The following is an 11,149-nucleotide window of genomic DNA, read 5'->3' as shown; positions in this document are numbered from 1 at the left end:
CCCCCCCGAGACCCCCCAGCGCCTGTGGGGAAATCCCCCCCCGAGCCCCTCAAACCCCTCTAGTGCCTGTGGGGAAATACCCCCCCGAGCCCCCCCAAACCCCTCTAGCGCCTGTGGGGAAATCCCCCCCGAGACCCTCAAACCCCTCTAGTGCCTGTGGGGAAATACCCCCCCGAGTCCCCCCAAACCCCTCCAGCGCCTGTGGGGAAATCCCCCCGAGACCCTCCCCCGCAGGCAGGACCGGTCCCATCCCATCGTCTCCACAAGGCCGCTGATGGCGCGGCCCCACGCGGGTGCCCGGCGCTGCCCAGGCGGAGGAGCGGCCGCGCCGGCGGGCTGGAGGACCGGGCGACCCGCTGGGCACTGCCCGGCTCCAGTCCCGGCCCGTTCGGCCCCCGGGGACAGCGCAGCCAGGCCCCGGCCCAGCCGTCCCCGCTCACCGCCGCTGCCCCCGCGGGGCGGAGAACCCGCGAACTGGGAGAAGTGACCGCGCCTCGCGGGCTGCCCCGGCTACAGCGCCCGGCCCGGGCCCTCGCTCCCCTCCGCCCGCCCCGCCCCGCCGGCCCGAGCCTCGCTCCGCGGGGCGGGGTCAAGCCTCTCTCCTTGCCGCCCACCTCGAATATGGAGGGCCCCACAGAGACTACACTGCCCAGCATGCACCGCAGCCCGGGCAGCCATGGCTCCCAGCATGCTTTGCGCAGCGCGCCAAGGGCTGACGCAGAGCACGCTGGGAGGTGAGGCGGATGCACCCCCCTGGTGGAGGTCTGTGGGGGGCGCCTCCGTTTCCTGTCCCTGGGTAGAACGGACCGACTGAGTTCCGGCTTCCTCCCCGAGCGGAGGGGGCGCCCCGGAAGTGCCCCTTGTTTCCGGCTTGTGGCCGCGGCAGAGGGGCTTTACCGCCCCCGGAAGTTGCCGGCCCCCCACAGCTGCTCTGCTAAGATGGCGCCTCTGGACCTGGATAAGTACGTTGAGATTGCGCGGCTCTGCAAGTACCTGCCCGAGAACGACCTCAAGGTGAGGGGCGGCGGCGCGGGGCCGGGCCGGGCCGGGCGGAAGGTAGCGGGAGAGAGCGGGGGCGGCTTGGCCCCTGCCCAGCGCAGACCGGGCTCCGGGCGCTGGGGCCCCGCCGCACTGGGGTGCGGCAGCAGCGCTGTTCCCGGTCTGGGCTCGCTCCCCTGGCGCCGGCAGTGGCCTGGCCCGGGAGAAGCGGAGACAGGAGCGAGCGATCCCCGCCTCAGCGAGCGGCTGTTCGGTCAGGCGCCCTGCCCGGAGGTCCCTTCGAGAAACAGGGTTGTTGCTAAGGTAGCCCGGCATGTTGCCAGTGTCAGCTCTTCAGGGCTGGGACGTTGTCTGCAACCTTGTGCACAGTGCCAGACCTGCAGCACAGGCCCTTCTGCAGATTGCTTTGACTAGGTACAAGCTGGAAGAAATATCCTTGTCTGTGTGGTTCTAGTCTGAAAAGTGACTGGCCTCTTCTAATGCTGCAGACCTCACACTATTGTACCTTAGAGAGATAAGCTAGTGTAAGCTAATATCTCTTATTGGGCCAACTTTGGTGAAAGAGACCAACTTTTGTGTTACTGAGCTCTTTTTCCATTATGGAAAGCTACTCAGAGCGTAGTCTACACGAGAATCACCACAGGGGCATAGCTGTGCCATTGTGAAGACGCTCTATGTCAGTGGGAGAGCTGGCATAAGAAAACCACACTGCCACTTACAGTCTAATTCATACCCCGAGTGACATAAGTTATACCAACAGAAGTGGTGGTGTGTACAAGCCCAGAGTGTCTCAGCTAAATAGGAAATTGGAACAGCTTGTTTAACATAAGTAGTTCTCTCACATTGTGAGACCATTAAAAGAGAAGTGGTCCATTAACCATTGTATATGGAGAGTCATGCAACAATAAATGTGGTACTCTGCTTCTATGACTCAGTGGAGTCAATGTGCCTGAGTATGTGAGTAGGATTCTATTCTTTTCTTGTACATCATCAATGGAATTGTTTTCCAAGTTCCAGTGAACTGTATCTATGTACCTGCAGTGAAGAACATGGGGTTGCACAGGTGTAACTGAGACCTTAGTTGTTGATGAGTGAGAAGGACAGAATCCAGTTTGAGTCTTTCATTCCAGGATAAGTTTTTAGGGTTTGTAGTTGGAAATTAACTCCTTTCCTTGTAAACTGAGCATATCTAATACAGAAATCACTGACACAATAAACATGAAATAACCACAGAGGTAATCTGTTTAATTTTTTAGAGCAAAACTGCAATTTAATGTAGCATTTAAATAATATAATTTACACTGATTCTGTGAATTGTTGCTCTGAGCCTCACTGAGACTATAGTTAAACTGTATGAGTCTGTAGTGGCGCTTTAAAACATTAATTCAAGTGTAACCAAACTTTCTCACACGTTTCTCATCCCAAGTCATGTCAGCATGGTTTCTCATTGATGTCTAGAGAATTTGGTACCTGAATAAATCCTAAAGCAAATAATTTAGTTCATTAGTTTATAAATCTGTTAATACTTGATATTACAATGCACAAAACCCACAGGCTGATCAGTGTAAACTTTTTCTCTGTAGCGCTTATGTGATTATGTGTGTGACCTACTGCTGGAAGAGTCAAATGTGCAGCCAGTATCTACACCAGTTACAGTTTGTGGAGATATACATGGACAGGTAAAATGGCATGAATACTTGCATGTTATACCCCTAGAGAGCAAGCAGAGTCTGTCACTTGCAAACATTTCTGTAAAGCTTGATGGTGAATATAAATATATGGTTGGGGAAGCATAGTTCGGGGAAGCAGAACCATCTGCTGAATGTTCAGTAATTTGCAATATTTTGTATGAGCTGCTTTTGTGCAGTGGAAGAAAAACGTCCTGTTTTTAACTTTCCCAGAGTGTGCTTTTGGGAAGTCAGCCTCACAGACTAAGAAGCATTGCTGAATTAGCCTCCCTCACTTAAACTGCAGTTGTTGAGCTGTTCAATGTAAAGAGGGGCTCACCCTAGAAGGAGGGAACTCCGTTTGAAGTTGATGGGCGTTATGCATACGAGGGGCTTGCACACTGTAAAGCTGCTCTGGTGAAGTAAGACCTAATCAGTATGTCAGCAGTTTACATGTGGCTTTTTAACACCACGTGGATGAATGGGAAATCTGTCCGTTGAGGCCATAATTGTTCAGCTGAACTTTTTCAGACCTACTTTTATCTTGTTCTTGAAAATAATGATTATTTCTCTCTAAACCTAGATAAATTCCAATTACTTGTGCTAACACACTCTTAACTAACAATGATAACAGAACCCTTAATATGGACAAACTCTTTTTTGCAGTTTTATGACTTATGTGAACTGTTCAGAACTGGAGGTCAGGTTCCTGACACAAACTACATATTTATGGTATGTACATATTCAATGTTAGTTGGTCATTCAAAAAAAGTGTAAGGAAAGCACTTCTACAATTACACTGTTGATTTAAAACAAATTTCAGACTTCTTTGGTTTTAGTTTCCATTTTAACTCTCTTGCTTGTAAACATATTTTCCACTCCCAAATTTACTCTTTCACTTGGTTAATGTGTGTGGCTTTTATTTTGTCTACCTAAAATTTGAAATAGGTAATGCTGGTTCACATGAAAGGAAATGCATTTTATAGCCTGCTATCTAAAAGCTCTAGCTTACATTGGCAGTAGAAGGGAAGTAGAATATTTGAGTGGCTAATAAAGGACCTCCCGAAATGTTTCTTGGATGAATGGGAACATAAGAATCACAGAAGTAATGCTTCAGTTTTAAATGTGAAATTTCAAATATCCATTTAATTGTTTTTTACTATTTGAATTCTGAAAACATATTTAATGGTGCTACGATGCCTCGTGGTGTTGGGCCTCTTTACGAATTGAGGAATTAGAAATAGATATGTTACTGTGTGCACTTCTGAAACCATTTTTCCATTTATTATGTAAAAATATTTTTAATTTGCAGGGTGACTTTGTAGACCGAGGTTACTATAGTCTTGAGACTTTCACCTACCTTCTTGCACTAAAAGCTAAATGGCCTGATCGTATCACACTCTTGCGAGGGAATCATGAGAGCAGGCAGATAACACAAGTATATGGATTTTATGGTAAGTCTTTATAAACTGTTTCTGAATTGTGGTTAACTAACCTAAAAATGCAGTGAACTGATTCTCTGTCCTTTCTTTGGTAAATTTGATTTTGAATACAATGTGTATAGCTTTTCTAGAGCCCAAGTGGATCGTGAAATAGGATTCATCAGAGAAATAAGCCAATCTGAATGTATACACTGTCAAATAGTGAAGTATTGTAGCATAGTATGGGGAACAGTAATTATAGTCTTGAAAAGGACTATGTTCTAATCTACTGGGTAGAGTTCTATTTCCAGGTCTGTCACTGACTTGCAGTAAGACCATAGGTCTTCACCTCTATGCCTCAGACTTCCTTATCCCAATTTCACAGATAAGAGCTTAATATGGGAGTTGAGGTTTAATATTTGAAGTGCTTTGGGATTGTCTGAAAAGTGCTGTAGAAAAACAAAATATAGAGAATTCTCTTTATGGCTTAGGACATAATAGGTTTTAATTCTAATTATACCAACTTGGTAACAAAGATGGCTTATCTGGTAAGTCACTGCTGGTGCAGTAGAGGAGGCAATATTAGTGAATGAACACAAGATTAGTATTAGTCAATAACACAAATAATATAAACTGAGGGAGTGGGTTTGCCTGAAAGCTTTGGAACTACAATTAAGTTATGACAAGACCTGAGGAAATCTTTCAAGGATCTAATAGTTGCCTCAAAAAATATGTAATCAAAAATGGACTTGATTTTGGATCCCTCTGGAAATGAGGAGAAACGGGTATAAATCTTGATATCTTAATCCATTATGCCTAAGGAATCCTTGCTTGCTAGGTCTGACTTATCTAGATCTATTAGAACCTAGTATCAGAGGGGTAGCCGTGTTAATCTGAATCTGTAAAAAGCAACAGAGCTCAGCAACAAGTTGTGCTGTGTCATCATCAGGGATACTGTTCCTGATAGCTTGTATTCCATCTGTGTGTGGGATGTTTGTGTAGAGAGCCTCTACATCCATGGTGGCTAGGATGGTGTTTTCTGGGCGGTCACCAATGCATTGTAGTTTTCTCAGGAATCAACCCATGCAACAAACCTCGATGCCAACTCTGCCCACATATCTACACCAGCAACACCATCACAGGACCTAACCAGATCAGCTACAACATCATCGGCTCATTCACCTGCATGTCCACCAATGTTATATATGCCATCATGTGCCCCTCGGCTATGTACATTGGCCAAACTGGACAGTCACACGCAAGAGGATAAATGGACACAAGTCAGATATCAGGAATGGCAATATACAAAAACCTGTAGAACACTTCACCCTCCCTGGCCACACAATAGCAGATGTAAAGGTAGCCATCTTACAGCAAAAAAACTTCAGGACCAGACTCCAAAGAGAAACTGCTGAGCTCCAGTTCATTTGCAAATTTGACACGATCAGATCAGGATTAAACAAAGACTGAATGGCTAGCCAACTACAGAAGCAGTTTCTCCTCCCTTGGTATTCACACCTCAACTGGTAGCAGAGCACCTCACCCTCCCTGATTGAACTAACCTTGTTATCTCCATACTGATTTATACCTGCCTTTGGAAATTTCCATTACTTGCATCTGAAGAAGTGAGGTTCTTGCCCACGAAAGCTTATGCTCCCAATACTTCTGTTAGTCTTAAAGGTGCCACAGGACCCTCTGTTGCCTTTTATTAGAACCTAGTTACTTAATACTACATTGAGGCTCTGTCCTCTTTGACCCAAAAATGTATTGCATGGTTTGGTTCTGCCTGTATAGATAGGGCCATGCTGTGCCACTGTGACTGCTTTAGGGACAGTAGGTAGCAGAGCCTATTTGTGAGGCCTTTTCTTTGTGTCTCACAGTACGATCTTCAGCAACTCAAACGTGGAAATAACTTCTTTATTTAAAAAAAAAAAAACAACCCTAAGATTTGTCTGTTCAGTTTCCTTAGTGGCCTAATGGGGGTATTAGTTCCTATAGCATAATTTGGACCAGGTTGATTTTCTAAACCAAACAAAGCAACTGTAGCTCTCTTCCTCTCCTTTGGTAAGAGCATCTTCAGAAGCATCTGTCTTATTTAATCATCCTAGTAGCATCTGACTTATTTTCATATCACAAGAATTGAACCAAGGACTTGTTCATGGTGAACTAAATTGAGATTTGAGTTGTGAAGGGCGTGAAGATGCTTTTTATGGAGGCAGCACCTTTAGTCACATTCAGATGGGAGGAAACCTGTGCCAAAATATTGCTTGAATATGCAAGAAATGAGAGAACCACTGCCAGTGGAGTGGACAGATGGCCATAAGAAAAATCCTCTCTCATTGTACTACAGTCAGTGTTCCTAACTGGTGGCCCAGCATATTTCTTTGTTCATCTAGTTATTGAGATTTCAAGTTCTAGGGTAACTATTTGAGGGTTTTTTCCTTAACAGAATTGGGTGTGGGAGGGGGAAATGTCAAACAATAAAGTGATTTCTCTATTTAACAGATGAGTGCCAAACCAAATACGGAAATGCAAATGCCTGGAGATACTGTACCAAAGTCTTTGATATGCTCACAGTAGCAGCTGTAAGTTTTTTTTTTTTTTTTTTTTTTTTTTTTAACTCACTTTAAAAACATATAGAGCAGATTATTTTGCATCATTGTTTCACTAGGCACATGTCTAAGAGGCCTTTGTCACATAGTGTCTAGAGACAAACTGAAATGAAAAGTAAAAATATTCCAGGCTTTACACATGAATCCTGGACTAGTGGGTGGGGGAGAAGTAGACCTGATGTATCATGACTTTTAGAAAGTATTTTTATACACTCCTGCATAACATTCTCATAAGCAGACTAGGGAAATATGGTCTAGATGAAATTACTATAAGGTGGGTACACAAGTGATTGAAAGACTGTACTCAGAGTAGTTATCAATGGTTTGGTATCGGGGGAGGGGCGGGGAGGAGGATCTACAGTGGTCCTGCAGGGAGTTTGTCCTGGGTCCAGTACTAGTCAATATTTTCATTAGTGACTTGAATAATAGAGGTAAGCGTGTGCTTCTACAGCTTGCAGATGACACCAAGCTGGTATAGGGTACAAGCAACTGGAGGATAGGATTAGAATTCAAAATGAACTTGATAAATTGTTGAATTGGTCTGAATTCAACAAGATGAAATTCAATAAAGACCAGTGCAAGTACTCAAAGGAAAAAGTGAAATACAGACCTACAAAATGGGGAATAATTGGCTAGGCAGTCATACTGTTGAAAAGGATTTGGGGGTTATAGTGGATTGCAAATTGAATGAGTCAGCATAAGAACAGCCATACTGGGTCAGACCAAAGGTCCACCTAGCCCAGTATCCTGTCTTCTGACAATGGCCAATACCAGGTGCCCCCACGGGAATGAACAGAACAGATAATCAAGTGATCCCTGTCGCCCATTCCCAGCTTCTGGCAAATAGGCTAGAGACACCATCCTTGTCCATTCTGGCTAATAGCCATTGATGGACCTATCCTCCATGAACTTACCTAGTTATAGTCTTGGCCTTTCCAACCTCCTCTGGCAAAGAGTTCCCCAGGTTGACGGTGTTTTCTGTGAGGGGAAATTTTTTTTTTCCTTTTGTTTATTTCAAACCTGCTACCTATTAATGTCATTTGGTGACCCCCTAGTTCTTGTGTTATGAGAAGGCATAAATAATACTTCCTTATTTATTTTTTCCACACCAGTCATGATTTTATAGACCACTATCAATGTGAAAAAGGCTAATGCACCCCAGAATTATATTAACAGGAGTGTCATATGTAAGATACAGGCGGTATTGTCCTGTTCTGCTTGGCACTGGTGAGGCCTCACCTGGAGTTCTGACTAGTTCTGGGCACCACGTTTTAAGAAAAATGTGGAGAAACTGGAGAGTCCAGAGGAGAGCAGCAAAAACAAAAGGCTTAGAAAACCTGACCTATCAGGAAGGGCTTAAAAAAAAAAAAACCAGGAATGTTTCTTCTTGAGAAAAGAAGATTGAAAGAGGACATAAGCCTTCAATTTTGTTAAGGGCTGTTATAAGGAGGATGGTGATCAACTGTTCTCCATGTCAATTGAAGGTAGGACAAGAAGTATTGGGGGTTAATTTGCAACAAGGAAGATTTAGGTTAGATATTAGAGAAAATGTCCTAATTTTGAGGATAGTTAAGCACTGGAATAGGCTTCCAATGGAAGCTGTAGAATCAGTGTCACTGTAGAATCAGTGTCACATTCTTAAAATGTTAGTCAACACCTATCAGGGATGGTCTAGGTAGGCTTAGTCCTGGGTGGATGGACTAGATGACCTCTCGAAGTTCCTTCCAGCCCTACATTTCTATGCTATTCTTTCTCTCAGTTAATAGATGAGCAGATTCTCTGTGTACATGGTGGCCTATCTCCTGACATCAAGACACTGGATCAAATTCGAACCATTGAACGCAATCAAGAAATTCCCCACAAAGGAGCCTTTTGTGACCTTGTCTGGTCTGATCCAGAGGATGTTGATACCTGGGCAATTAGTCCCCGAGGAGCAGGCTGGCTGTTTGGTGCAAAGGTCACAAATGAGGTAAAATCATCATCATAGATAATGTAAAATTATTGAGGAACCAAATGAACTAAAACATTGCTTAGCTTTAAGTTTGATGCTCTATGGCACAACAGAAATAACATTGTGTGGTTTGACTATGCACAGTGCAATCGTTTTACAAGGGAGACCAGTAGAGTAAGCTAGGATGGTTGCTTTTAATACTAATCCATAATAAAAGATCTCAAGATAATCTTAGTAACAAGCCATTTCAACTTCTACAACAACCTGCACATCTGTTTTGTTTGTGAACTCCCTATTTTGTTCTTGAGGTGAGATGGTGATCAATCTTTCTATCGGGTGGTTATCCTAGTACAGGAGGTGATTTGGCTTTGGGAGATACTTGGATGGAAACATTTTTCATTTCTCTTTCTCACCAAAGCTCCCACTTTAGTCTTCCATTGAACAAAAGCTTCAGTAACTCTGGGAAAACCCATTCACTAAAACATGTCAACCTTTTTCAGATTATTGAAATACCAGAACTAGTAGTGTCTGATTTGTAGTATAATCTGGCCTTTGGAGCTGTTGTAGTGTCATAATCCAAAAAGCCTGAACATATTACACGTTATATGAGCCTTAAAAATATGCAAATAGAGGTGGTGCTTGTGTAGCCATTTTACTTATTTGGGTTGATGGCATTCAACTTGTTTTTTTTTGGGGGGGGGGGGGGGGGAAATCTCCCTGTCCATTTATGGCACCACTGGTTGTGTTAACACATTCTTGACTGGTTGACTAGTTTCTAAGCTTCTGATGAACTAGATTTTCTGCTGTGAAAGAGAACAACTATCTCAATTTGGTAGGTCTCAGGAGTTAGAGGCAAAAGCCAGGGGTCTGAAATGAATGGTATCATCTGCAGTTAAACTCAGTGGTGATTCCTGTAGAAGGCTTTTGTCTGCAGGTTTACCCAGCAGACCTCTTCTTGAATAAAATACTGAAATCTTGAGACACAGCAATGTTCTAAGTAGTAAAGAGCTGTTGTGTACTAAGCATATGTAACTATTTACTGTAAATATTTATATTTTTTAAATTACAGTTTGTTCATATCAACAACTTAAAACTCATCTGCAGAGCACATCAGCTAGTGCACGAAGGCTATAAATTCATGTTTGATGAGAAGTTGGTAACAGTATGGTCTGCTCCAAATTATTGTTACCGTTGTGGAAATATTGCATCAATCATGGTCTTTAAAGATGTAAATACAAGAGAACCAAAGTTATTCCGTGCAGTTCCAGACTCAGAACGCGTAATTCCTCCTAGAACAACTACACCGTATTTCCTTTGAGATCTTTTCCCATCCTGCTGTTTCCCCATTTCCTTGTACTATCCCTCTATACTTTTTATTGAGCACTTTGCTGCTGAAATGCTGCCTCTTGCCTTTTTTATTTTTAAATTATCTAAATGTATTGTGTATTATGGTGTCTGTAGCAGTGTCTCGATTTCCTCTCCCTCCCCCCCCCCTCACATGCCTTCCCTCATTTGAGAATGCTTGTGAAATGTCTTTGACATTTATTTATCCTGCTGCATGTAGTTCTTGCATATGTCTGTTTTTAGGTTAAACATTTTTCCCTTTACAAAAAAAAAAATCATAATACATTGGAACTATTTTGGCCCCATTATATCATTCAACTTTTTGTTTGGTAAGTTTTAAGAAATTTCAGCAGCAAAGTTATTACCTAGTGTGCACGATGGGACTGTAAATGCATTGTGTTGTGTACACATGTCTGAGATGTAAAATTGAATCGTCCTTGTTAGATCTTGTTTTAAGTGAAAATAAAAGTGGTCTAAAGGGCTGTCTCTTCCTTTCCCCCCACCTTTTTTTAGGATTCCAATAAAAATACAAAAAACTGCTACAGCTATTGAATTTGTACATTATAATAATTGTTCTGATTTTTCAGATACCTTGTATTTTTAATAAAGTCATCTTAAATAAAACCCACCTCTAGGTTAAATATTGCAAATAAAAATCCTACTTTGTTGATGTGAGCATGTCTTTTTTTTTTCCCTACGCAGTAAGAACTACTTAACCCTTTGGCTATCAAGTATAGAACTGACAGTTTTAACAATAGTGTTTTTTGGAAGCAATCCTTAAGAAAGAGGTTCTCTTCTGAAAAGTGACTATGTAGAAATGACATGATTCAGTACATCTGCTCCTTGTGTGTATATAAGTCATTTACTCACTAAAATAAATTACTGCTGGTCATTCCTGTTAGTAGTTGCAGAGTCAATACAGCTGCAGGAGACTTGAGCTTGGTCCAGTTCTTGCTTGCAAATCAACAAAATTGTTAAACCATGTTCTGACTGTAATATCTATTTCTGGATATAACACCAATCTTGACTTGTAGATGGCTGGAAGATGTAGGGATATTTGTAAACCAAGTGGATTTGACGTAGAAGTCAATGAGAAACAGAAGTCCACAAATCCACTTTTACAGTTACTTATCAGAGAATCAAACTGTTTGTGCT

The 11,149-nt window shown here is 42.8% G+C and overlaps 2 protein-coding genes across 2 annotated transcripts in view; one reads left to right on the top strand and one right to left on the bottom strand.

Annotated features, from left to right (window-relative positions):
- RABEPK (Rab9 effector protein with kelch motifs) overlaps window positions 1-705 on the bottom strand; it is an 8,934-nt gene extending 8,229 nt beyond the window's left edge. Inside the window, 2 exon segments of the mRNA XM_034752127.1 lie at window positions 615-633; window positions 636-705. Of these exon segments, the coding sequence (XP_034608018.1) occupies window positions 615-633; window positions 636-690 (74 nt within the window). The 5' untranslated portion in view covers window positions 691-705.
- Window positions 706-721: 16 nt separating this feature from the next.
- On the top strand, window positions 722-10,662 carry PPP6C (protein phosphatase 6 catalytic subunit). The gene is made up of 7 exons (XM_034752128.1): window positions 722-1,014; window positions 2,583-2,678; window positions 3,333-3,398; window positions 3,979-4,120; window positions 6,593-6,672; window positions 8,459-8,668; window positions 9,720-10,662. Exons 1-7 carry the CDS (start codon window positions 940-942, stop codon window positions 9,966-9,968), a joined length of 918 nt encoding a protein of 305 aa, XP_034608019.1. The 5' UTR covers window positions 722-939; the 3' UTR covers window positions 9,969-10,662.
- Window positions 10,663-11,149: the final 487 nt, after the last annotated feature.

This window comes from Trachemys scripta, chromosome 17 (genome assembly GCF_013100865.1).
Source record: "Trachemys scripta elegans isolate TJP31775 chromosome 17, CAS_Tse_1.0, whole genome shotgun sequence".
Classification (NCBI taxonomy): domain Eukaryota; kingdom Metazoa; phylum Chordata; order Testudines; family Emydidae; genus Trachemys; species Trachemys scripta.
This window is presented reverse-complemented; position numbering and strand designations above follow the sequence as displayed.